At 44.8% G+C, this 27547-nt stretch overlaps 2 protein-coding genes and 1 long non-coding RNA gene across 18 annotated transcripts in view; 2 read left to right on the forward strand and 1 right to left on the reverse strand.

Annotated features, from left to right (window-relative positions):
• Positions 1-1138, forward strand: part of Mybpc1 (myosin binding protein C1) — a 76313-nt gene extending 75175 nt beyond the window's left edge. For 7 of the 12 annotated variants that reach the window (XM_040755114.1, XM_040755107.1, XM_040755108.1 and 4 more), the window contains one exon: positions 870-1138. Coding sequence is in view for 6 of the 12 variants with exons in the window: in XM_040755107.1 (XP_040611041.1) it covers positions 870-970 (101 nt within the window). In the remaining 6 variants the exon portion in view is untranslated. The remainder of the gene's footprint in view (positions 1-869) is intronic. The other 5 variants (XM_040755109.1, XM_040755110.1, XM_040755115.1 and 2 more) reach the window with 1 other exon arrangement.
• Positions 1139-2694: 1556 nt separating this feature from the next.
• On the reverse strand, positions 2695-18243 carry LOC121143321. Of its 2 annotated transcripts, XR_005880540.1 has the most exons (4): positions 17200-18243; positions 6168-6293; positions 4035-4156; positions 2695-3914 (listed from the first exon to the last, which is right to left on the reverse strand). It is a non-coding gene; the product is annotated as an uncharacterized LOC121143321 (long non-coding RNA). The 2 variants fall into 2 exon arrangements; XR_005880541.1 differs by lacking the exon at positions 6168-6293.
• A 47-nt stretch (positions 18244-18290) lies between these two features.
• The window catches only part of Chpt1 (choline phosphotransferase 1), a 31373-nt gene continuing 22116 nt past the window's right edge, over positions 18291-27547 (forward strand). For 2 of the 4 annotated variants that reach the window (XR_219679.4, XM_005067976.4), the window contains exon 1: positions 18294-18683. Coding sequence is in view for 2 of the 4 variants with exons in the window: in XM_005067976.4 (XP_005068033.1) it covers positions 18411-18683 (273 nt within the window). In the remaining 2 variants the exon portion in view is untranslated. Of the gene's footprint in view, positions 18684-27547 lie in introns of all 4 variants that reach the window. The other 2 variants (XM_040755120.1, XR_005880539.1) reach the window with 2 other exon arrangements.

The raw sequence follows: 27547 nt of genomic DNA on the forward strand, positions 1-27547 counted from the left end.
CAAGTTGTTGGATGGGGTAGAAGCATGAATCAAGGATTTGATGTAGATGAAATGAATGGCAGCCATGCATTCTGAATTCTTTGCATCAAGGAATGGACATGTATATAAGTGGCATCATTTCTACCAATATGTGACGTGGTTGGTTGTTTTCTTTTTTGTTAAGAAGAATGAGTTTCTCAAATTTGCATTAAAGAAGTTTTAAGATTGCTCCAACAGCATGCTGGTTTTGTTTGGTCATGAATTTTTTAGCAAGAAGTGAAGCATTCACTGAAGGGTAGTACAGGCTTCTGGTTTTGTGGGTTTTCTCGTGAATGATATTTTGTTGTTTTTTTAATATAATGGAAATTCAGAAGGTAGGTATGAAATATTAGTTGGCATTTCTCTCAGTTGCAGAAGGTATTAGCTCTAGTTTTTGTACAGTTTATAAATGGTCAGTTTCAAAGCCAATATTTTTCTTCTCCAATGTGCTTGAATCAGACTATTCTGTGCTTAATTAAAAAAAAACATTAAGGAATTGGGAAGTGGCTCTCCTGATGACCCACAGCTGTTCAGTCAGAAGCGTTACATCATTTGGGGACCTCTCTAAGAGCAGTGCATTTTCAAACCACTAGGAATTCAAATCAAGACTGAGCAATGGTAGGGGGATAAATTACTATGGCTCTGCCAGGAACTTGATTTTTTTTCCAGTCAGGATGCGAACACTTTAATTACTAAACTATGAGAACCAGGAGAAGATTTCAAGTAGGGACTGAGTGAGTCTTTACAGCTAATAAGAACAAAATCGACCCCTTTGCAGGCAGCTAGCCCAGGAGTGTTCTCTCGTGGTTTCGTGTGTTTTTAACTGCCCCTTTCCATCTTGTCCTCTCTAGGTGGGCTGTCTTTCTGCAGGCTCCTCCTGCAAGGTGTGCCTCCAAACATAATTGATTCATATTTGCGAGACTTACAATCAAGCAATCCTGAGGAATACTGAGGGCTGGGCACTGCCTCTAGAAACAACACTGCTTTGAAATTTGATTGAAAAAAGAAAGCACTTTCTGGTTTTTCTCCCAGGCCCCCAAGCGTGGTCATTTTCTCTCTTCCTTACCTTGAAGAAAAAAATTGTTTGCACAGATTGCTTAATTAAAAATAGCGAACAAAATCTCTTTTGCAGTCATACTTTGTTCACTATATCCTTGCTTGGTTTGCTGTACTTTCCTAAAAAGTCAACTGTAGAAGAAGGGAAAGCCATTATCTCGGTTTATCTTACTATCTTGAAATGCTTTTCTTTCCCAGGGTAAAAATCACAACCTAACACACTATCGTAGAATCCTGAACCCCATCTTTCTTGCCTGACTTTTCATGGGGCTCAGACTGATGGCAAGCCTCCTGCCACCACCCCTGAGTACTGAGGTCACAGGTGTGAAACACCAAACTTGGCTTTAATAAATTTTTCTAAATCTAGTTTTCTAAATCAAACTTGTTTGGTTCACACAGGCCAACTTGACACAAGGATCTATGGCCTCATTTTTAATAAAAGGTATCTTAACTTTACCTTTCAGACATCTTTTCCTATAAAAAAGAAAGAAAATGTATCTAGTAAGTGGCACAATTGCATTACAATTACATTACGAAAATCAATTTGAAATGACACAGTATTTATACTGGGGAGTTGTATTCTCTGATAGAGTCAAAAGGCAAAAGACTTGGGGTCAGGATGCTACCAAACTTGGGTCTGATTCCCTTAATGCCCCAGGAGGACCTCCTAGGCCTGTCCCCCATATTTCCTCAAACAGCCCGTCCTAGTTAATCATTTTAAGGAACCTAGCTGTTGATAAATGCTTATATAGCAATTCCCGAATCTTGTTAGTCTTCTTCACTCTTCCTGAGTTTCAGTGAAAGGAGCAGAAGTGCACCGTCCCACACCTTCATTGTTTGGTCTCCCAACACCTCCCCACACACCTGTTTTTTGTCCCCACAAAGGCTGAGTAAATTGTTGCTTGCGGATGTCACCACAGCATCCTGTAATGACATTTTAAAGCGTTCCCTCCTGTCCCTTCCACATTGCAGTGGGAAGAGTGAGCGTTGTCACCTGCGCTCACCACGGCAAGGATGAATGGTCTAGGGGGCTGCAGTGCACCTGGACACTTCAAGAGAAAACTGTTTTATGGTCAGACTGTGATGGTTCCCTCTTTCTGTTCTGATTGCTTGGTGATGTTGCCTTCCTGGGTATTAATGTTTGTTACGAGTCTTGCTCCTATACCCCCAATCACTCCAAAATAATAATTGTCTCTCAGTCCCATAGGCTCCATAGGGTGTTTCTGGACTCCTTGTGGGTACCAAAATTTGCAGGTGTTCAAGTTTTCTATATTCAAAATGCCATAGTATTCACATTAATCCACATGCTTCTCCCTGTATACTTCAAATTACCTCTGGATTTCTACAACATGAAATAAGCAAAAATATTGTGCAAATGGCAAGTAAATAGTTGCTACACTATTGTGTAGGGAATTACGTCAAGGGGAAAAAAGCCCCCCGCCCCGCAATGTTCAACACAAACACAATTTTCCTCTAAACATTTTCACCATTCTGGCATTTGAATCAGGGACATGAAGAGATGACTATCATAATGTACAGTCCTTATGCGAGCATCTGTGTTAATTAGTGCCATGCGTCTGGGGTCATTCAGAGATGCACCAGTCTGACCATGAACACATTTTAAAGAAGCAGAGGCTTTTGTTTATGTACAGCTCTACATCCAGTGCCCAGCCCCCTCAGCCAGGCGCTTTTTAAGGCAAAGAACAAAGTTACATTCTTCTTGTGCAAAGCAAGCCTTCCTTCACAGAAGCAGAAACAGCAGTTTGTTAAAGTTGTACAAGACCGGTCAACGACAAAAATCAACCCTTAGCAGCCCTTAACATCTGGAAGTCCAATTTTGCTGTGTAGTTGTCTTAAGCACAGAAACCTTAAACCTATAATCATAAAGCTAGCCATCAACATAATGTTTGCCACCACATTCTGCTACCCTGGGCCAAATCCTTGACTCCGTGGTGGGCACCTGTTCATCTAGCTTAGCAATACGTTTTACTTTCCTGATAGAGGCAGATCTCGGGTTATTCAGAGTCCTGGGTTTCTGAAGTTAATGTCAGTCATTACTGTACCAGTGGTACCTAGAGTGGCCCCTGCTGTCCCTAACCCAAGCATTATATGAGGGTTATGAGGGGACAGATTGTGCAATTCCCCTTCACATGGAAGCTAGAAGGGCCTGGGTACATGCATACCTGTTTTTTCTCCCTACTGGACTGTTATAAACATGCATCCAGGAGAATAGGGTTAACAAGATACAGAATCCTGGAACTCACGCATCTTCCAAATAGGCAAGCAAGGGTGCAACCTGCCAGTACACGCAAATCAAACAGTTTCAACTGGGAAGTACAGGAAAGAGCGTCCACCCGATGAAGTGGGAGCTGGGAGACATTCATGGCAAGTTTGAGTTGATCTTCGGGGGAACTAGACATATATCCTATGAAAGTATGGGGCGGGGGATAGCCAGATAAAGCAACCCTATTAGTCTACAACCCATATTAGCCATGTCTTTAGTGGATCATCGCAAGCCTCGGTGATAGTTCATTTTTCTGCAGCCGGGTTGTTGCTCCAGGATGCGCCTGACCTGGGAGTGATGTGGACGCCATCTGCCTTGACAGCGGTGGGGGTGGTCAGGGTAATAAGGTGCAGTCCTTTCCAGTGCGGTCCCAGCTTCCTTGAGACGTAACATTCTCTTCCGTAACTGCTCCTCACCTGAGATTAGCGTCTGCTCCAGGCCTGTGGAGGCTGGAATGCTCGTCAATGGCAAGGAGGGAGCTAGGCAGTGGAAGCATCTGGTTAGCTAACCCAGCTGAAGAGACAAGGAGCAACCGCATCACCTAGGTTTACGTCAGCTGTCAGCAAGTTTACAAAAAGAGATAAGAGTTTTAGATATATTAGCATTACCACTGTTTGCTATCTGTACATAAATCCAAATTGCCAAAAAAAAAACAAAAAAAGCAGTAGACCCACACCTTTGAGTCATAGTGAAAGCGCTGGAACCCAAAAAATGACACTTTCCTCTGTCCAGAGGGCTGGATATATAGACTGGACAAAAACATTTTTAGCACAATGAGAAGCACCTTTTAGTCTATACCTAGAAAACAACCAAAGGAAGTTTTAAAATTTAGCTTGTGACTGTAGTAGTCCTTTACCAGAGCCAGATTAATAGATTATCAGAACGCTATCGATTAATATGTTAACACTCTGAACCTTTGAAGTCTTAACATCATGTATCGTCTCTAGGTTTTATTATTTTTTAATTGTTTTCTCATGCCCTTACGACTTGTATACATCTCAAGCCTTTTCCATTCAGTCATTTACTGTGAGACACGAGTGGCGGAATGCTGAGAACAGCCAGTGCCAAGCAAGTTCTTTTCACTAGAGGAGTGGTAAAAAGTTCCATTGAAACCTGTTTTGTAAGTTTGCCTTTCTCACCTGGAGACCTAGTAGCTCCAGCAAAAGCAAGTCAAATAGGAAATGCAGGCAGCTGTTGCTAAACTGACAAAGCTACAGTTAGCCATCAACACCATCAGAAATCTGAGAAGGAAAATTTGAGCAGGAAGTATAAGCCCAATGGTCTCTCTATCAATGAATGACAGAGACTTTCCAGCTACCTGGATGGTTACCCTATTACCCCAGTCTCCTTCTGGTCAATCTCAGTAATATCAATGAAGACAGAATGACTTCTGCCCCCCGTGGTCTTACAGGACAGCATTAACTCTTTGACTGCCACACAGTGCAGCATCAGCCTTTGGCTAGCAGACCCAAAAGATCCAAGACACTTCACTGTGGGTGAGGAGCCTGAGAGATTGGCCTGCTTGGTAAGGCAGAGACGGGCAGTCGATTCTTGGTGTCCCACTCGTCCACAGCCTCGGCAGGGTCCTGGAGGTGGGTGAGCATGGGGCAGTTTTTCCCTGGGGTTGCTGTTACCACAATCCAGGCAGAGTGGTCTTCTTTGGAGGACCTTAGGGCTGCCACTACAAACAGGCACTTTGTCTACCATGGGGAGCCTTTTTCATTAAACACCATATTCAGAAGATCTCTGGACAGTCTTTGAGGGTCATCTATTAAATTTGTCTGACTTTAAATAAACTTCACTTGTTTTAGGCATAACCTTGAAAACATAGATAGAAGGTTAAGTAAAGCTTTCTCCTGACTACAAACCACATTTGTTCTAGGCATGACTATAAGCATAGTTCTGAGCATATTAAAGGATTTGATCATTTGTAATGTGACTGTTAAAATGCATGTCCTGACTATAACCTTAAAAATTGCAAGTCTTGAATTGAAGCTCTTTTAGTACCAAAATAAAACTTTAAATCGTAAATGCAGCCCATAGAGAGACTGAGAATTTTATAAAACCACACATATAGTCCCAGAGAGATTGGGGTCTTAACTTTCATAGTGCACATTACAGAATATCACAGTTTCTTGTATGTCTGAGTTTATCTACATAGCTAAAGCTTAACAAAGTTAGATACATTTTCAAGCCAGTTTCTAGTAGCCTGAATAGAGCTTAGGTATGGACAGATATTCCCACAGGCTCTTTGCCAAACTGAGTAGGCCCCTGTCTTGCTACATCATAAAATAGGAAATATCAAATCTTGATGCTCTAACTCTTTAGCTTCTTATCTCCTTCCCCATATTTAAAATTTGTCTTCTATCCCTTTCCATTCAGCTTCACCTTGTTGCTCGAACTTCTGTCACTTTTTATCTAGAACAATACAGATCTCTGCCATCTCAGTCTGTCCAAACCATGACAGACCATGACACCAAACCCCTGTTGGTCTTAAAAGTTTTATTTTTAGTCAGAAGACCCACTAGGGATGGCAGACCCTGATAGTGCCTGTCAGGTTGGTATCAAAATGTGACCAGAGTCAAGCAGCCCTGCAGCAGGAGGTGGCCCGGGCTGTTTCCTGTTTTGTTTTGTTGAGGCAGCTTCCTTTCCAGAGCTCTCCTACTTGGTTCTGTTTCTGCAGCATTTTCTGTCTTAACCCTTTTAAACAGACTTCTCAGACCCACTCTCCTCAGGGTCCTGAGCTCGTGCATTTCTAGCTTTCCCATTAGTGCCACAAACTCGTACTACAGAAAAACTAGATCCTTACCTATACCTCAGGAGGCTTTCTGATGCCTCTTTTCCCACAATCTAAGCAATGGTAACCTGCTGGCAGCTCCTTCCAAACACTGGCCCTGTCCGATTTCTCCACTTCCAATACTCTAGGGAGTCAAGGCTGGGGAGAAAAAAGGTGGATTGGGTTGAATGCCTAAAACTCTCACAAACCCCCAAATGTATGTCTGTCAGAGATTCACCATTGCGACCATGATTTTTGTTGTTTTGGTTTTTCTAGAAAAGGTTTCTTGGCATAGCCCTTGCTGGCCTGGCACTCACACTTTGACCAGGCTGGCCTCAGACTCCGAGATCCACCTGCCTCTGCTTTCCAGGTGCTGGGATTAACAGGCCGGCACCAACGCCATGAATAAATTTAACAAAGAAGGTTTTTATACAGACACCCGGTCTGTATAACCTTGGGATTCCAGAATCCAGTGCCCAGCCTCCTCAGTCAGGGCCTTTTCAAGCAAAGAACACAAAGTTACATTCTGTCTACCACAAGCAGGTCATCTTGTGCAAAGCATGCTATTGCTCACAGAAGCAGAACAGCAGTTTAGTTAAAGTTGTACAAGACCGCCCGCCCGCGTGATTACAAAAATCAACCCTTAACAGCCCTTAGCATTTTGGAAATCCAATTTTGCTAAAGCACAGAAATTTTAAACTTTTAATCATACAGCTAACCATCAATATAACGTTAGCCCTCACTTTAGGAAAGCTGTCTCAACATCAATGACTAAAATAGTTTGCGCAAAGGAAGTCTAGCTCATTTATAAACACATGAAGACTAGAATGCACCAAATAGGTGACAGTGTAGCAAAGCCCAGCAGCGTCTCTGGTGCCGGCTCACCACAGTAGCTGAGCTGGCTGCTTCCTGCTAACACTGGCTGACAAATTTTGCTGAGTCACCCACGGTCAAGTCTGTGCACAGTTTAGAAGTGACTGCAAAACTTTCTGCCAGAGTTTCCTTCCCCGCTCATGACCTAGCCTTCTTAATTATGTCTTATACTCAATAATGTTATTCTCTATATATGATATTCCCTCACACAAACAGACTTACACACTGCAAAGTTTCACACAAGAAAAAGGCTACTTTGAAACTCTGAAGAGAAAAACAAAAAAACAACAAAAAACGTCAGAAACTGCCATCAGTTTTTCTATAACGTCATTGTAATTAAATGTCACTCCATTAGAGAAAATTGTGTGTCACAGGTGAAAGGTTCAGGCATCATGCTGGCCTGCCCCTGTTACCTGGCAGAATGCACTCAGGCAGTCCTCTGGCCAGCCCAGAGTTCCTGCTCGCAGGTAAAAGGACCCCTCTAAAATACAGACCCCTGCCCACTTCCGCTCTCTTACCTCACTCTTCTCTCTTGCTCGTCTCTCTTTTCTCTCTTCTCTCTCACTTCTCTTACCTCTCTCCCTTCATCTCTCTTCTCGCCCCTCGCACTCCCCGCCCTATAATAAACTCTATGGTTAATGTATTTCTTGGTCATCTTGCACCTTCTAACTTAAACAAAATAACAGGAATTTACCAAATTTGGGGGTGGGGTGGGGAAATTCATTTAAAAATTTGAAAGATCCATTAGTAAGTACGCCAGGGATAAATACTGATCTACCACCGGAGGCCCCAAAGATTGACGAGGCCTCCTCGCTGACACCCACATTCAGGGGGTCTGGATCAGTCCCATGCTGGCCTCTCGGCCATCAGTCTGGGGTCCAATGAACGTCCCCTTGCTCAGGTCAGCTGTTTCTGTGGGTTTCTCCAGCCCGGGCTTGACCCCTTTGCTCATCATTCCTCCTTCTATGCAACTGGGTTCCAGGAGTTCAGTTCAGACTTTGGGAGCCCATTCCACATGGAGGGATGCTCTCTCAGCCTGGACACATGGGGGAGGGCCTAGGTCCTGACCTGGATCACATGACAGACTTTGTAGATTCCTCATGGAGGGCCCCACCCTCCCTGGGGAGCAGAGGGGAATGGGATGGTGGGGTTGACAGGTGAAGCAAGCTTCTTTCTAACTTAAATAAATAAAATCGAAAGACCACACTTATTTATTTTAAAAGAAAGCCTAATAAATGTCGTCTAAATTAATATGGAAGTAGCAAAATGCCCATTAGATCTAAGGAATGTTGAGATAAGATACCATGTTCTTATTCATGTTGAACTCGGAAACAATGCTAGTTCAACAAATGACTTATTGAGTGCCTGTCTGCTCTGTGCGATGATAAAAATTCAGCTCGGAACTCAGGAACTTACGTTCATATAAGCAGGAAAGGTATGGAGTGAATGCATGGATTCAAAGTCAGATAATGCAATTTAATATTCATTAGAATCCCTGTACAGGACAGGATATATTACTTTATTTTTCTATATCAAATGTGATCCTGAGCTCCCTAGCAACTAGGGAGCCTGAAAAACCTTCTGCCCTGTGTGGAGATTGTAATAATAAAGCATTGGAAAAGGAACTTTTGGCCAAGGTGAGCTGCAAAGGGGTCACGCCAGGTGTGACAGGCCTAAGCAAGAGGGTGATTGGGAGAGGGAGGAGAGAGTGGAAGGGTGTCTCAGAGAAGGGACTCGCAAGTGGCAGACAGACAGACTGGGAGACAGAAAACGAAGAAAGGGATGGAACAAGACAGAGACACTGAGAGACAGAAAAGGAACAGTCAGAGAGGACAGGAGATAGAGCAAGACTGAGACAGAGATCCCTGTGGCCTGGACCTTAACCGGGGCCACATGTCGCTACCAACTCTATGCAAATGTGCAGCACCAGGGGTGGCTGGTGAAGCAGCTGTGGCTGCAGGTTGGGGGTGGAGAGCCAAATTTTCAACAGAGATAAAGCCAAGGGTTCCCTGGTCAACTGTGCTCTTTCCCGGTTGCTGGGAAAGAGTGAAGGAAAGGCCGCTGGCCTTCAGGGTACACTGGTGAGTGCATGCTTTATTCAAAAACAGATGATTCTAACACGTGTGGGACTCAGCTATTTGACTTCCAAGGCTAAAGTTTACCTGGTGTATTAGGATGCCCAGAGAAACAGAACCAATATGAGGCAGATGATTAGATCAATTAGATAGATTAGTGATTGAATTCTAGGAAAGAGTGAGTCTAAAGGTATTGGTCATGAAATATGGAGACTGGGCACCCATTGTATTCTGTTCAGAAGGTAAACATGGGGAAAAGTCGATAGTATAGTTGAAAGCCTAAGAATCAGAACTCTGATGTTATAAATTGCATCCTGGGTTGGAAAGCTTGAGAGCTAGGAGTGCCTAGAGCTCTAAGTTTACTGGATAATCGAGAAGGCTTACTGCTTTGTTCAGCTCATCCATTCAAATACTAAGACTTTTAAAAACATTATTTTTAGTTTTTTAAGAAAGGGTTTCTCTCTGTAGCCTTGGCTGTTTGTAGAGCAAGCTGGCCTTGAACTCACAGAAATCTGCATACCTCTGCCTTCTGAGTGCTGGGATTAAAGGTGTGCACCACCACTGCCTGACTCTAAGAGCTTTTAAAACCACTAGAAGTGTTGTCTAAGCATCTATGTGGCATTCTGCTGCCAATCCCATTACTACATAAAATTTAACTGCCACAGAATTTCACATGCTAAGTTTTTGTGTTCTTTGTGAAAGCTTTCCACAGTTCTACTGCTCAAATTTGGCAGAATTTGGCAGAAAGGACCTCAGTATTTCCTAGCATTTCACTCTGGGATTCTCAGATCATAGCTTCCTCCACAAGTCAAGGAGCCCTCGGATTCATGCAGACATTTCTGCTTGCTGCATTCCTCCTGCCCCTATCCCCACTTCCTACACACTGTCTCCAGGTCTATAAAAATCTATCTCTGGGGTCTTTTTTCTGGATCCAGATTCCCACAGAAGTACCTCATAGCCAATACATGCACATCAAGGCCAAAGGCCTGATCTACAGTCACCTGTGTGCCCGGAAGTCCGGGAAACAGATGTGACTAGAGTTTGGCCACGAGGCTAGGGTTCCTAGGACCCCAATGAGTGTGCCTACTTCTATTAGTTGTCTGAAAGAAACTACCCTTATTTTTGTGGACCCAATTAATCACTATTCTTGCATCAGAGATTTAGGTTACTGCTACATGGACTTATGAAGTCCTTTGTAATTAAATGTTGAAAAAGCTTAGACGGGAGAAACAAATCCATTAGTGAGACAACCTGTTATCCTGATTCTATAGCTTGGCATTGCTCTCTTAAAGTCACTTGGTGATCTCCCTGTGTTCCCAGGTGCGCTGGCCTCAGCAATGTCTGAAGGAGGTTACAAGGGGAAAACACCAGGACAGAAGTAGAATGAGGATTCAAAGGTGGCCTGGAGCATTGGATGACTCAAATATGTCACTAAGGGGACAGTCTCCCACTCCTATGGCACATTCGGCATATCTACTTTTTCTAAGTAATAGGGATCTTACCTCTGATAGGACCTGTTACCTCCCCAAGACAAAGTGTTCACTCCTATTTTTCTTGTTCCTTCAACTCATTCCAATTTTGGGGCCCAGGAAACATTAAAAGACATTACATACTAAATTATACATGCTGGCTTAAAATTTTAAAGTTTAAAATTTGTTTATTCAGTTTAATTTTTTTAAGAATCAGCAGAATTCATCCACAGGACTGTGAAAAGGGAAGGAGCCACCATTCCTAAATTGTAAGGCAATCTTCTTCAAGAATTATGACAAAGGGTCATTGGAACGGAGCCGTGTTTCAAAATAAAACATCATGTGGCCATCTGGAAGATTCCAGGGAGGAAGGAGCCAAGAAAGTGTCCCCTGCAGGCTACAGGATGAAGTGCCTTGTGCCTTTTCCAGCCTGTTACCTGGATGTCCACCGGGGCCACTCAGAATTCAGCTCCTATTCCTGCACTGGGAGGAGCCATTGGAAGAAGACAGTTGGGGTGACAGTGGGCTGCTATGAGGAGAACCTGATAGTGGGGGGCTGTTTTCAAGCTCTTCCTAGCAGCTGGTACCCAGAGTGCCACAAACGTCCCCTCATCAGACAGGGTCCATGGGTCACATGAGCTTTCCTGAGGCTTTCAGGTCCTCCTAGTGACAGACAGACACCAACTGTGGCCAAAGTCAGCCCTTAATAATCACTCCTTTAAGGATTTAAGCACCAAGAGGTAGACCAGGAGCATGTGACATGAGGGGACTCAATGCCAGCCAAGACCTAGGAGCCGTGTTCATTCAGCAGGAGGAGGAGGGGCGGACAGATTGACACTGTTGTTTGTACAGAGGGAAGGGCAGTCAAGAGCTGCCAGAGGAGTGTAGCCAGGAATAATGTTAGCAGGCTAGGAGTGAAAGGAGGAAGCCAGGGCTGCAAAGAAAGGGCCCCTTGTTGACTGGCCTGGTGAGCATTAGCCCAGCCTGGCTGCTTAACCCTTTCCTGCCGGGCCTCCTTTGCCGAAGAAAGAAAACCCAAAGCTGAGGGATGAAATGTCCCTGTGAAGCCCTGTCCTCACCCTTTCTGGCTTAGTCAGAACAAATTAATTAATATTAAGACATTTCCCTTCACAGACATTTAAACAGATGCTGGTTTCTTCAGGCACTGAGAGGCATAGCGTTATCTCAGGGAAGTCTCAGATACCACCATAACCTAGGTCTCAGCAGTAGGCAGCCATTGCTCTACAAGTAGATTTCATAATTGGTACAAAATATGTCTTTTAAATATACATAAAATAAAAACTATAGAATAAAATACACAATTTTAAATATCTATCTTCAATCTAGACCCTCTGTGTCTTAAAAACATCAGTGTTGCAGAAAAAGGAGTGTTAAGTTGTTCTTTTTTATCTTTTAATTACTCTAGTCTTTTCTCTTTTAATCCACTTCCAGATGGACCTAAAGGAGTCTCTCAGAGTGGGGTCTGTATTTCAGCCTTCTAAGGCTATGTGCTTAGACACCATATTACTCAAAGGGTGATTTGATGATCCACCTGGCCACCTGGGAGCTTCTAAGAAATGAGCATTCTCAGTTTCATCCCCAGACTTACAAATTTGCAAATCTGCATTTCCGTGAGATTCCCCAATGCTATCTGTGCACATTCATGGGGTGGGGTGGGGATGGGGCCTCCAACTCTCTAATTCCTTGTATGACCATTTATGTGGGACCACTCTCTCTCAGCTGCCCCAAAGGAAAAATACGCTATTTCTCTTGTGTCTAAAATTTTCAGTTAGTGTATAGTACAAAATAAAGGATTTCATTAGGACATTTTCATACATGAATGTCACATACTCTGGTTATACTCACATCATCAGAATTAACCCTTTGCCCCTTCTGATCTCCCTTTCTAAAGATTTCTCTCTGTCTCTCTCTCTCTCTGTCTCTCTCTGTCTCTGTCTCTGTCTCTGTCTCTCTCTCTCTCTCTCTCTCTCTCTCTCTCTGTGTGTGTGTGTGTGTGTGTGTGTGTAGGTGTCCACCAAGGCCAGAAGAGAGTGTCTCAGGTCCACTGGCTAGAATTCCAAGTGGCTATGAGCTGCCCTATGTGGGTGCTGGGAACTACATTCTGGATCTCTGGAAGAGCAGCAAGGCTTCTCAACAGTTGATCCATCTCTCCAGCATCCAGTCCCGTTCTTAAAGGAAAGATTCTGATAAAATGTACGCCCTTGTATTGTTGTTGTTAATTATGGAAACCAGGACTGGCGCGATGGACGGAGCACAAGCCATGGAGAGCATATTAACCATAGTTTATTATAGTGAGACCGAAAGGGGGAGACAGACATGACAGAGAGGGAGGAAGATGAGAGAGAAGAGATGATGAGAGAGGATGGAAGACGAGAGAGTAAGAGAGAGACGAGAAAGTAAGAGAGACGAGAGAGTGAGAGAGGATGAGATAGAGAGAGGATGAGAGAGAGCTGAAGACTGGAGAGCATAAGTGGGCAGGGGTCTGTCCTTTAAAGGGGTCCTTTGCACCTGCGTGTAGACTGGTTCTCGTGGGAATCCTGGGCTGGCCAGAGAACTGCCTGAGTGAATCCTGCCAGGTAACAGGGCAGGCCAGTGTAATGCCTGAACCTTTCAGTTCCTTTTCAAATCACTGTGACAAGATACACGATGGAATCAACCTAAGGGAAAGGGAGGGTTTCTTCAGGCTCCTGGTTCCATGGTGGGAAAGGCTTGCCCCCCTCATGATGGTGATCTCTGCTGATGGGGGCCCCTTAGATCTCTGCTGATGGGAAAACTGTGTATTCTAGCTGGCACAGAAAGTGCATATAGCTTTCAAAGCCCAACTCCAAGGACCGGTTCCTGTTAGGTAGGCCACACAGCTGCGCAAAGGTTATACAGCCTCCCAAGACAGTACCATCATCAAGTGCCCCATACTAAGTCTTTCGGCTCAGTGCAGATTCCAACCACAACACCCCTCCAGACAGTGGCCCAACTCAGCTCCCAATGTGGCTTAACCCTTTCTTCCTAAGACCCCAAGTCGCAGGCAGGGTTTTAGGCAAAGCTGTCTAAAGACTTCTTGAGGAAGATGCTTCCCTTTAGGGTCCCTCAAATCATACCATGGAAAAGATTTTAACAGCACAATGTGGACTCAGGAAAGGACCATTAAGAATGATTAAGGGTAGAAACAAGATTGAGGGCAGATAACTGGGTCCCAGGGAGAACAGTTTCTTTAACCCTCAATTGCTTTTGCAATTTAAGATAAAAAGCAGTTACCACATCTCAGGGATTCTGTTGTGAAACTCTGTTTTGTTTTCTCTGATCTTGAGTGGACACTAAACACGTCTAGAGACCAGAGCAAAGGTCTTAGCTGATTTATTATTAAACACTGAATAGCTACATATTTTGTTAGATACCATAGTTACATAAAATGTGAACTTTAGTATCTCAAAGTACAAAAGCATTAAGACCGATCAAAGTAAATCTAATAAAAACAAGTGTTTATGGAGCTAGGGAGATGTCTCAATGGTTAAGACTACTTACTGTTCTTTTAGAAGATCTGGGTTCATTTCCCAGCACTCACATGGCAGCTTACAGACATCTGTAATCCAATACCAGGAGATCCAACACCATCATCTGATCTCCTGGGGCATCAGGCATGTGCTTGGTACACATACATGTATGCAAGCAAATACTCAAATGAATAAAGGAAAAATAAAATCTTAAAAAAACAAGTGTTTTCAAAACAGGACCCTGCAATTATAATAATCAAATCGAACTGTAAACATGCATAATTTGCAAGTCTTGTCAAGTGACTCTTTTTAAAAAATCATTATTTTAATTGTATGTATTTACTGGATATGGTGTAAATTTTGATACACATACTGTACCATGATCAAATTGGGGTCCAAGTGATTTGTTGATTAGAACCTGGGTCTTTTGTTCAAACCAGTGAAAACTGAGGTTTGAAGTAGTTATTTCCTACCTACCATGGCTGCATGAAACTATAACATTTTGGGAAATTTGGCTTAAACTTGAAAGATGTTGAAGGAAATTTGAAATGCAAGTGTAAGTTATACAAAAGAACCAAGAGCAAAACCCTGCTTCCCTTTGGGAAAAGACACTATGAACTCCAGAGCTCATTGTTCTTCACCATATTCTGTTTCTCCTTACCTAGGAAAAGAATTCTTTGTGGAATCTTCAAAATTAATTATAACGGCACAAAGCTACATGATACATAGAAGCTGGACTCTTCAATACTGGCAAAAGTAAATCCCCACCTAAGGCCTTTTTTGTTTGTTTGTTTGTTTTACATGTTCACTATTTCATATCTAAGTGTTTCAAGTTTTGATATTTTTCAGATTTCAGATTATGTGTATATGCATAAAGTGAGAAATCTTGGGTCTAGGAACTGAGTGTTAACATTTGTTTCATACCTGCTTCATAAACTGTGTGAAGGCAGTCTCATACAATTCTCTTTTTGACTGACATGTCTTATGATATCAGCTGTGGAATATTCCACTTGCAGCAAGCATCATATCACTGCTCCAAAAGTTTTGGGCTCTGGAGCATTTCAGATTTCTAAATCACTAATGCTTAATTTGTTCTTAATCATGTCATGGATTAGGTAGCACTTTGCAGACTGGGATTAAAGGCTCTGGAATAAGAATGCATAAGCTCAGATCCAAGCTCAACACTGTACTGGTTGTATGTGTAATTGTGGATAAGAGCTTGAACCTCATCATGCCCATCTGTAAAATGGGGGTAAAGGGAGTCATCAACCATTTTATCAAGTTTTGAGCTACAATAATGACCAGCACTGTAATATATGCCCATCGGTGTAATAATGGCACAAATATTATGGAGGTAACCCATCACTTCCTGATTGAATTTAAGGCCTACTCCACAGGAGGAAACACATGCCTGGCACTATAAATTTGACTAAGAACCCATGGGGGTGGAGCTAATAGGCCCCTGAAGTAAGCCTACTACTATTATTTTGCTAAAGGGGCACAGCCCTTTAAACTCATAGACTAGTGCAGGTCTCAGGTCTCCAGAGTTTCTCCAATGGATGGTGGTTAGCACAGAAACTCACAACTGGTCAAACTGCAGAAAGTGAGTATCGGAGAAGTACTCAGCCACAAGCAGGACTCCTGTGTCAGACCTTTCTCCCAGACAGAAGAGAGGGCAGGAAGACGGTCAGAGCCAGAGGACAGGGAGGACTGGATGGAAGCAATGTTCTGTGAACATGACAGGATCACAGTAACTCATGACTCACAGAAGCTGTGATGGCCGTCATAGGACCTGCACAGAATTAAGTCAGTCAGCATTCTAGAGTGTGGAGGAAGGGGTTCTCTGCTCCCCACCCCTGAGGCACCACTGACAGCTGAGAGGAAGACTCAGCCCTCTTTGTAAGGACGAGGCCTCTGGTAGGCTGACGATGCTTCGTGGGATGCTTCCACACACAGGAGTGTATGGACAGCATTAATTCATGGGATGCTTCCACACACAGGAGTGAGTGTATGGACAGCATTAATTCATGGGATGATCTGTTCCACACACAGGAGTGAGTGTATGGACAGCATTAATTCATGGGATGCTTCCACACACAGGAGTGTATGGAGGCATTAATTGGACTTGATGGCTTACAAAAACCAGTACTAATAAAGAGGACATGAAGTTTTGAGGTTAGGGATTAGAGGTGGGTTTTGGAGGAGTTAGGAAGAGGAATAAGGGGTTACTATGATCAAAACATATTACATGGAATTCTTAAGAATTTATAAAATATTTCTTAAAAAGTGCATAAAAATAAAAAATCAAGCCTGTGGTTGAAGCAGACAGATTGCTTTCCAGCATGTTCTCTTACACTTTTCAATAGCAGTAGAAATTAGCTATACAAATAGCTGGCCAGCTAAAGACTACACTTGTAGTTCTTCTCCCAAATAGGAGCTACACTCACACGGAGGGCTCTGTCAGAAACGAGGAATAAAGCTTTGAATCATAGCCTTCAAAGCAAGAGAGTTCCCTTCCCCTCCTTCCAATTGGTTGGGAATTGTGGTCACCTGTTTTTGACCAGGACAAAGACAGTGAAATGGAATCAAACAGTGTCTCTCACACATTGAGCTCTAGCAGGAACCCTCGATTACATACCCAGACCTTATGTTTGGGACAAATGGCTTTCTGTCTCATTCGAGCCATAGTAGCTTACCTAGTGCCGTCTAAAGCGATCGACAATACCTTCTGAGCTTGTCTGTGCCCCTTTACAATCACGTTTCATTAGAAGAGGCCAGGTGTGGCACTTGCTTGTAATCCCAGCTACTCAGGAGGCTGAGGCAGGAGGATCACAAGTTCAAGACCAGTCTATGTTACATAGCAAGATCCCATCTCAAAATAAAAAGCAAACAAGGGACTGAAGATAAAACTCAGCAACAGAGAGCAAGGCCGGAAGCTCAAAGTCTGGGAGCAAAATAAACAAAATGCTGGGACTACATAATGCAAGTGTTGCCGTTTTCCCCCACACGTGCCTCTGCCTCCTGAGTGCTGGGATTAAAGGCGTGCTCCACTATTGCCTGCGTGCCAAATCTGTTTTGTAAAAGGCCAGGTAGTAAATATTCAAGACTTTGTAAGCCATCCTATTTCACAACTCCTCACCTCTGTTGGAACAAATGCGGCTATATTTGCAGAACTGAAATGTAAATTTCATAAATTCCAGCATCACATTGTTCTTCTTTTGTTTTTCTCCAATAATTTAAAAACGTAGAGTGCACACTTCTGTAGTGGGCTGTGGGAAATGAGAAGATTGGGTTGGCCTTCAGGCCCAACCCTTCGTCAAAATACAGAATGCATCTATCTGCTGTTCCATGTTGCTCAATCCAAGAATCTGGAACATGGTTTCCAGCTTGTCTTATGCCTTAGAAAAAATGCATACAGATCAGACCCAGGACGTGAAGAGCAATAGTGGCTGCCCTACGTCTGGTTAGGCAATAGAACATGTTTATGACCGGATGTTCCCAGTCCAAATGGGTGCATTGTGAGGTAAGGGATCGGTGACCTTCCATTATGTGGCAATCAGCCTTCTCAACTATTCTGTGAAACTTAGGTTTTTCTCTACTCCAATAAGGGCGTGTCTAAAAATAGCCACCCTATGAATGGCAAGTGGGCTGAAAAACAGGCTTTTGGGTTTCAAACATTAAGTTCCCCTTTGACAATATTCCTCAGGTCCTGGTTTTGTCTGTTTGCTTGTTTTTCTTTATTTTAAAACTTCACTGTCTGATCCCGCAGTGAGGGTTAACTAAATTAATTCGCGGAGGGGCGGAGGGACCACATCCCTCCAGGGTGCTTGAGTGTTTTCTGATCGGTACACGCACCTTCCTGATTAATGAAAGGCTGGAGCGAACAGAGTTGCACCTACCACTCAGTAGACAAGCCAGCTCTGCCACGGTCCAGGCTAGCGAGACGTCGCCACGGAAACGTGAGCAGAGGCTGAAGAGGAAGGCCAGCTCTGGACCCCTCCCCCCCAAAAAAGAAAGTCCCAGGGGCGGACTCAGGACCAGAACCTGAAAGCACAGCAGGCAGCGAGCGACCTCCGCTCCAGGGCGCCCCGAGCTTAGCTCGCTGAGGCCACGCCCCCAGCCCCGTCTCCGCCCGCGAGCTCGACCCCGCCCCTGCCCCGCCCCGCCGCAGCCCGCGAGCTCGCCGAGGCCCCGCCCCCGCCCCGCCCCGCCCCGCCCCGCCCCCGCGGCCCGCCGCTACGTGAGTCCCACCGGCGGAGCTGGCCCGGGCGCTGTGCCCTCGCTCGGCTCTCTCCGCCTCCCGCGCGGGCCGCGGGCTGCGCTGGGTCGCGGCGGGCCCCGCAGGCGGCCATGGCGGTGGGCGCCGGGGCCAGGCCGGCGCCGCGCTGGGTGAAGGCGCTGGGTGAGCCGCTCAGCGCCGCGCAGCTGCGGCGGCTGGAGGAGCACCGCTACACCGCCGTGGGAGAGTCGCTGTTCGAGCCGCCGCTGCAGCTTTACTGGACCTGGCTGCTCCAATGGATTCCGCTCTGGATGGCCCCCAACACCATCACCCTCATCGGCCTCGCCATCAACCTGGTCACCACTCTAGTGCTCATCTTCTACTGCCCCACGGTCACAGAGGAGGTAGGGCTGGCCGCCCACCGGTGGTGTTCCCTCGGAACCCACGGGCCTCCTTCCCAGCCGGCCCCGCGATAGGCGTCGGGGATGAGGGGAGACCCTTTTGTTGGCGAGCATCCTCCGGGTCTCGGAGGGAGGTGCCGACGCGAACGGACCGCTGTCCCAGGGCGGTGTTCATTTTCAGCCTCCGCGGGGCTCCTAGACACTGTCAGGCCACTACCCCGGTCCCGTGGCCATGCTGCGCTTCCCTCGAGGGGGCTGTCAAGGTCACTGCTCCAGCCCTGTGTCTGCCCACTTCGTCCATAGGCCATAGGCCGACTGGAAGGTTGACTGTAGGGACCGCCAGCCTGCACTTTGCACACTGGGGATTAAACACCCGCATCTCCATTCTGTCAGGACCTGGGTGGGTTGAGTAAGCCCAGGATGCCCTTTGGCACTTCATAATCTTGTTTCTCAAAGGTGGTGCCCGGTGATCCTGAAATTACTGGTAGCATAACTGATCAAAGATAAGTTACTTCTGGATGGTAACTTCCTCTTTGGTTCTTTGACTTTTTCATGAAAAACAAACAGGATATAGGTGACAGCCCTCTAGCTATCCAGACTTACAGATTATAAAAGCCAACACATTTTATTAGTTGTAATTATACCTAACCCATGTCTAAAGTATGAATAATAAGTAATGTGGGCTTTGGACAATGGTGATAAGAAGTGGTTCCTTGGGTTGAGTATAGAGGGAATAATAGCACAGCAGAAAAAAAAAAGCGCCTTGGTACACTATATAGGGTACATATTGCATGCAGATTCTGTGACATTACTTTCTTTAATCTCCCTCCATTCGTACCCAAAAGTGAGAGTTGAAGTTGAGTCCAATAACAGTAACAGGAGTTGAACAGAAATAGTTCATGCTCTGCATCCATGCAAACACTTTTTAAAATGGACTTAGTGGAGTTTAAAACGTCTCCCCCGTTAATGGCTATGGTCATCGTGCGTTCTTCAGACATTGTATTGTTATTTGCTTCCATGTAATTTGGAAACACTAAGCTGTTTGGGGTTTGGGATTTTGCTGTTTCCAGAACCCCTGGAAGCACTGTATCAAGACGAAAGGATGACAGGCCTGCAGTTGCAGGTCTTGGCTCCTCATCAGCCTCCGCCAAGGCAGACCGACCAGATCTGTTTTCCCATGTTGAAAATAGAAATGATGCCTGCTGGGCCAGTTTTACAAGGCAGCAGATAAATGTAGGGCACTGCACTTCACTCAACAAATCAAAACAATCCCTCAACACATTAAAAACACAGTTGAGAAAAACCCAGCACACTGTTGGTAAATACTGTTGTGAAGCGTGTGCTGTAAAGTTTAGCTTTCAATTGGGCTTAGACGTGGCTGATAGTCTTTGGATGTTTCTGGCATCAGTCAGCTAAGCCATGAACTTTGATGTTATTTGCTGAGCACTTAGAAGAATGGACAGACGAGTCCCAGCTACTACCCTGTGGACTTGTTTCTTGCTTCTGAGTCAAATCAGCTGCTTAGTCGTCTCAACTCTTGCAATGATGAGAGCGGTAGCAAGCGTGCCTGCCTGCTTACTGCACACCAGGCACCGTTCTAGATGCTTTTGTCCTGCTCTCTCCTATCAGCACTGTCGCATGAAGAAGATACAGTTGATACCCCCCACTTGATAGATTTGGAAAGCAAAGGGAAATTGTCTCCTAGGATTATAAAGCTGTGCGTGGGAACTAGGATTCCAAACTAGACAGCTGTGCTGCTACTGCTGCAGGGTCTCTGGCTCCATTGGAAAGTCTCCATCTCCTTGTGTTGTTAAATGGATCCTAGTACAGAGCCTGTCAGATTGCAGCTCCTAACAGTGTGTTGTCACAGAGTTTGGTAAATGAATGAAACGACAGTGTCGTCTTGAGGGGCGTTCTTCAACTCTCATCGTTTTAGCTCTTTCTGTTCTTCGCTCTGAGAGGAAGCAGATGTTAAGGGAAATGGGTAGAGCCCCTCCCCTCCCCTTGACGAAGCATTTACCACTCTTGAGTATATAGTCGGTGGGCCCCAGTCCTTGGCTTTCTCTTCCTAAAATAGAATCACCGTTTCTTAGAGCATAGAAAGGGCCCGGAGCCTACTTATTAATGCACTTCCTAAATGTGTATGTCTGATGCTTGGTGATTCAGAGCTCAGTCTAGCTCAGCCTTCTAGGCTCCCTGGAATCAAACATCCTCGCTGGCCGCTGACAGGCCAGAATTCAGGAGAACGAGCATTGGTAGACAGCTCTCCCTGAAGGAGCTGGTTCTTTGACCCTCTTGAAGCCCTATTTTCCTCTTTGGAGAATTTCCATGCTGGAGAAGGCAGCAGTGAGGCTGGGCTCGGCAGTCAAGGCTAGCCAGGGCGTGTTCTCCAGGGCTTTGCAGTGGACTTGCACCTTCTCTGTGAGTAGCTACTCAGTGCTGTAAAAGCCGTCTGGGTTCTGGAGATCTGAAGAGATATCAGTTAGCATACAGATGGGCCTTCCTTTTAGCCTGAGGTTCACAGAGGTGTGAAAGGGCAAAGTCAGCTGGGAGTCCCATCTACAGTAGCTTTCTCTACTACAAAATGCTTCCATGCTTTTGTTTGCTTTTGCTGATACAAGCTGTGGCATAATTCTCTTTTTGCTGCGATGTTTTCTCCCCACCTGTTAGTGTCTCCTTCAAGGGCACACTTACAGCAGACTGGGACCAGACTGAAGGCATCGACTAGTACATTTCTCTCACCTATGATGTGGAAGCGTGACTCAGCCTGAGAGAACCATAAGAAGTGGTTTCTACCTGGTTTTAAATAACCGGGATTATAGCTACCTTTGCTCAGTAGAGAATGATTGGTTGGGGGAATGATAGAAAGGAGAGGCTATACGCTTCATACGGATTTCCACTCAGATTTTTAAAGTAAGTGCAGTTCTTTGAGATCTGATTTCCTTTTAGTCACCTTTTTTAACCAGCTAAATACTTTGTCAAGTGTCATTATTGAAGCAGGAGTCTTATAATGGTGTGGCCTCTCTTACTAAAAGAAAATATTAACTCCCATTTGCCAGTAGGTGAAAGTTCGAGAAGCAGGGAAGAGACTGGGGGAAGGCATGCTATGGCCTCAGAATTTAGGGAGGCACTTTCTGGCCTCGTAAATCCTGCAGCTGAGGTACCTGCTTGCCTCCTCCTCCCCCCAGATGTACCTAGAAGAAGCTTTTCAGGACACACCTTCCCTTGTGCCTGTGGCTTGGGTAACTGCACTCTAGTTAATTTCTAAGAAATAAACTTCTTCGCCTGGAAAAGTCAAATATCCATAAAACATGAAATTATTGTGGGTGGTGTGGCAAATGCCTTTAATCCCAGCACTCAGGAGGCAGCGGCAGGAGGATCTCATAGAGTTGGAGGCCAGCCTGGTTTACAAAGTGAGTTCTAAGACAGCCAGGACTATTACACAGAGAAATCTTGTCTCAAAAAAACAAACCAAACATGGAATTGTGACATATGTGAAGAATTATAAATCCTCTCTTGTTTCGTTAGACTGGGGTATTAGTCTCCGACCCCTTTCATTGTAAGTTAAAGAAAGCAGGTTATTGGGGCATCTAATACATTTGATCCTAATGATGGATTCGGGATGGGAGTTGACTTCATATTCTCCTCTCTTCGGTTATCCTTAGCATCTCAACAAGAGCTCTACTAAGTGCCGAAGGGAAAGTAATCTAGAACTGTCCAAAACTAAGAGAAAAAGAAAGGTCACCTTTCTGAGGACTTCTCAGACCACATGAACACTCTTTGGTCCTGGAGTGCTGGGCTGAGTGCTTTGCCCTGCTTAAAGCTGCCATATTTCCTAGAAATGAGTGTGCTTTCCTCACTACCCGTATGTAAACTGAGCTGAAGCCAGGAGTCCAGGATGAAACCGGTGAGCCCCTATAGCCATCCTACTTGGCTTCACCAAGGATGTTCTCTTTCTCCTGACCATTCATCTGCCCTGGAGGAAACCTGCTTCTGAGAATAATGAAGTGTCCTGCTTGTCACAGGCTCCCAAAAAATGTGTGTGTGCGCGAGTGTGCGTGCATGCGTGTGTGTGTGTGTGTGTGTGTGTGTGTGTGTGTGTACATGCATACGTCTGGAGATGGAAGTCAACCCTCAGTGGTATTCCTTAGGAGCCCCCCATCCTCCTCACCCCCTACCTCTGCCATCTTGTCTCTCACTGGATCTTGGGGCTCACCAATTAGCCTAACAAGCCCCAGGGATTTGCCTGTCTCTGCTTCCCCACATGTTACAACTGGGATTATAAATGTGCCACCACACCCGTCTTTTTCCGTGGGTACAGAGGACTGAACAGGTCTAATTCAACCATCAGTTTACTGATGGAGCTATCTCCACAACACACAGCAAACTGGTTTTTTATTATGTTTTGTTTTGATTTGGTTTTTCAAGACAGGGTTTCTCTATGCAGCCCTAGATGTTCTAGAACTCACTCTAGACCAGGCTAGCCTTGAACTCATAGAGATCTGCATGCCTCTCCCTCCCAGGTGCTGGGAATAAAGGCATGCACCACCACTGCCCATCGCAAGGAGATATTTTTTAAGTATAAAATTTGAGTAAAAAATGGAAAAACATGTAGTTCTAGTATTTCCTAAACTTCTGTTTCAGAAGGCTTTTGGGGTTTTGGTAGCATGATTGTTAATCTAACTTGTGAACAGGATGTAGGATTGCCATTGGAACCACACCTGTGTTTGTCTGAGAATGTCTCCATTAGGGTTAGTGGAGGAGTGAAGACTTTTGAATGTGGGTGACCGACTAGAGAAGGCAAAGGGAGCACCGACGTGCCTGACTGTGCGACACAGTGGCTGCTGCGTCTTCCTGCCACAGTGGATCACAACACCACCTAACCCATGAGCCAAAGCAAATCCTTCTTCCCCAAATCTTGTCACGTGTCCCGCTACACCAAGAAAATTAACAAATGCGGAAAATCAGTACCAGGGGGTGGGCTGTTTGTGTGACTCACAGGCCTTTGGGACTGGCTTATGGGAAGGTTGTGGAAGAGTTTGGAATTGTGGGCTAGAGAAGAAGGCCCAGGTTGATGATGTGAACAGTGCAACAGGCCATTCTGGGCATGGGGGGTTTGTAAGAGCAAGAGAAATGGGGGCAGCGTGACTCTGGAGGTTTCTGAGGGACATCTGACTGCATCCTAAAACTTAGGAAGCTAAATTGAAAAGAAGTGGACTGAGTTGTTTGGTGTGACAAATTTAAAGGCAGCATGACATCCTGGCGGTGACAACTTTACTGTCCTGGGATGATAGCTCTGAGGTGAGAGAGCAGGAAGATGCTAGAAAATGTTTGGCTTGCCTGAAACAGGAATGGGAGTTTAAAGGCAGACAGGATGGGAGCAGAGAGTAGCTGCTGTTATGACAGGGACTACTGCCATTAAAGAGAGCTCACACGCTCCCCATGGACAATAGAAAGGTACAAGGGCAAACCTTATCAATAAAGCCCCCAGCTTGTGAAAATACATCCTCATTTAGAAAGGAGATCCTGAATTGAGAGTCAACTGCTTTTCACTACCTTATCTTTAGCCATCAGACTCAAAAGCAAAGAGACATTCTAAGCCTTAGCATGTGTAAGATCTTAGGTGTGCTGCACTAGCTACTTTTTTTTAATAGATGTTTTAGTTAGTTTGTTTATTTATTTATTTATTATGTATTCACACACCAGAAGAGGGCACAAGATCTCATGATAGATGATTGTGAGCCGCCATGTGGTTGCTGGGAATTGAACCCAGGACCTCTGGAAGAGCAGGCAGTGCTCTTAACCCCTGAGCCATCTCTCCAGCCCACTAGCTACTTTTTTTTTTAAAAAGACATGAAATAGTTCATAGCCATTTTGACACAAATATTGCCTATGAGTTACCTAACATTATATACAAGAGTAATAGGATAGCAGTAACACCAACGGAACTCCTTTCATAGTCTAGGTACTTTCATAAGCAATTCTCACGAAGCAGTGATTATTCCTTTTCTCTCCTTCCTTCCTTCCTTCTTTCCTTCCTTCCTTCCTTCCTTCCTTCCTTCCTTCCTTCCTTCCTTCCTTCCTTAATTCCTTCTTTTTTCTGTGTTTTGAGACTGAATCACCAAGAAGTAATTTTTCTAACTCTCTTCACCCATAAGTGGCACAGCAAAGATCTGGGTACAGATAGAATCCGGAAGAAAGCCTGGGGTACATTCTCTCCTTGGAAAGGATTGCTGCAAACTGTTCCTGGATGGGATGTGTTAAAGCATCGCTCCTTTTTCATCATCTGGGTGTTAGCTCCTGTGTTGTGTATAGCAGATTTCAGAAACTCAACGCATGATTCTGCTACGTAAATCTAGAGTGGAAACATGTCTTGGAGTTGACCTAATCCACCACTTTCATTTAGAGGATGGCAAAGACTGTTGTCCAGAAAGCCCAGGGTTGCAAATCTGAATCACAAATAAGGTTGTTAGAGCAGGTGTAGATGGTCTTCCCTCCTGTTCCTCACACACTTAAGATGTCCACCATTAGTTACTGATCTTTCTCTCTGCTCAGGGTTAATTTTTTAAAATTTTAAAAAGATTTATTTATTTACTTATTATGTATACAACATGTTGCCTCCAAGCCAGAAGAGGGCACCAGATCTCATTATAGATGGTTGCTGGGAATCAGACTCAGAACCTCTGGAAGAACAGAAAGTGCTCTTAACCTCTGAGCCATCTCTGCAGCCCAACTCAGGGTTAATTTTAACAAAGGCAGTTGACACATGCTGGCCCTCATATTTCTGGGTGTTTAACTTTCCTCCACAGGACTTGGACTGAGATAAATGTTGTTTTGTAATGTAGATTTAGGTTTATGATAAGGGTGTTTGTTTAGGCAAGAAGCTGCCTTCTTGGGATCCTGGAGTCTTCTATCTCCATATGTTAGTCTGTGGCATATCTTACATCCTGGAAGCTTCTGGAACCTCCTGTTTGGGCATTCACTGCTGGCATCTCTCAGCCCAGTTGGTACCATGCTTAACCATGGTAGCAATCATCCAGTTACTCAGCAACTAAGGTTTTCTGGCCCTGATTCTTAGGAAATCCCTTTGGCTTCCCGCAGTTCCTGTTTCTGTCTTGTTTCTCCAACTGAATGCTATTAAAGAGAAAGCTGTGCCTCAACCCAGAGAGAGGCTCTGTGTCCTTTTACAGCCTGTCAGCATTCCCCACCTGGCCAGCTGACCACCCCAGCAACTAAATAGGTGGACCACCTCCCTTCCCCACCCTCCCTCCCTCCCCCTGTGCTCCCTCCTTCCCTCTGTGTGTTTGTGTGTGCATGTGTGTGTGTGTGTGTGTGTCATAACCTTCACTGTGCACTGATGTGAGGTGGTATGCCCTTAAGTCAAATCACTTAAGCCGTTAGGAATTGATTTCCTCTGTGTGGAAGTGTCACAGAGGGGCCCATTCCTTCAGGAAGTGAGGGCAAGCCTGTGTCTTTTGCTCTGGCTCTTTAATGACTTCCTCTTTGTCAGCGCCATGAACAGGATTTCAGGTGCGTGCCTCAAACACAGAAGAGGTCAGAGTGCTTGTAGTAGTTCACCAATCTGGTCTTGATGTTTTCCCAGAACTTAAAAGGCACATGGTTATAGGATTGTTGGCATTTCAAGCACAAGCATTTGAGGAACTATGTTTGTGATTTTGTCACAATATACTCTCTTCATGGGACAGTTTTCTTGTGATTCACAGTTAGGAGCAGTAAGTTAAAACAACACATGTCTGGATTCCTCTAGTTAATGGAGATTGAATTGAATCAAGGGAAAGAATATATAAGTCATTCAGCTTATCATTTCTTCAAATAAAATAGTTGACATCTTAATTTTTTATTTCTAGTCATGTGTGAGTATGCTTTTCTGGGTGTATTCTGCATATGTCTACACGTCTGTGAATGCCAGAAGTGTCCACTCCCCTGGAGCTGGAGTTACTGGTGGTTGTGAGCCGCCTCATAGTCGGTGCTGGGAATCCTCTGGAAGAGAAATACAAACCAAGCCATCCTGTAGAAGGTATATTTTGAAGTGGAGTGGAGTGACAAGTGGCGGCTAATCATATGTGGTATGTCCCTGTTCTGGGGGTAAGGAATGTAGACGTGTGCCTCAAAGTCAGTCTGGCCGTCACTCAGTTTATTTACTATGGTAAATTCAGACCAGCAAGATTTGTGCGAGACAGAAAGGGCTGGGGAGACATTTGGAGCTCTGGTCTGCAGAGCTTTGATTAGAGAGGAAACCCAAGGAGCACGTGGAAGTGGGTAGGCAAGAAGAAGCTGCCTGCCTGCCTGCGTGTGTGCGTGCGTGCTTGCGTGCGTGCGCAGAAACAGCCTCCCCACTCCCTTGCCCTGAGCCCTGCCCCTCCCCCAGCTCCCTTTTTTCTGTAATACAGAAGTGAAGATTTTTTCGTGAATGGGACTGCTCACTCCGAGACATGTTTTGGGGAAAAAAAAATCGTGGATGATAATTACATTAAAGCCTATTAGACTTTTCCCAGTGAAGCTTTGTGCCCGGAGAATAAGGACTTGAGCGCATGTCTTCCAGGCTGGGCAGTGGCTTCATTGGTTTGTGTGTACATAAGCTCATTAGTGTCTTACTTCTGCAGAACTCAGGAGAGCACTGAGAAAGCTTGAAAAGCATAATCTAGTGGCTAAAAGTCGTGAAAATTCCCAAATGCCCACTTTTATCTAGGGCCTCTTCAATGCTGGACCCCTAAGATAGAATTTATTGCCAGAAGCCTGTCATTTTTGGGAAAGAGTAAATCACTGAGGAAAATAGAAAGCAATAAGAAAAATGTTGTTTTCATCTTAGAAGTTTTAATGTCAACTTCCAGTTTTGGTGCATTTGA

The sequence above is a fragment of the Mesocricetus auratus genome, unplaced genomic scaffold (assembly GCF_017639785.1).
Source record: "Mesocricetus auratus isolate SY011 unplaced genomic scaffold, BCM_Maur_2.0 Super-Scaffold_100011, whole genome shotgun sequence".
Taxonomy (NCBI): domain Eukaryota; kingdom Metazoa; phylum Chordata; class Mammalia; order Rodentia; family Cricetidae; genus Mesocricetus; species Mesocricetus auratus.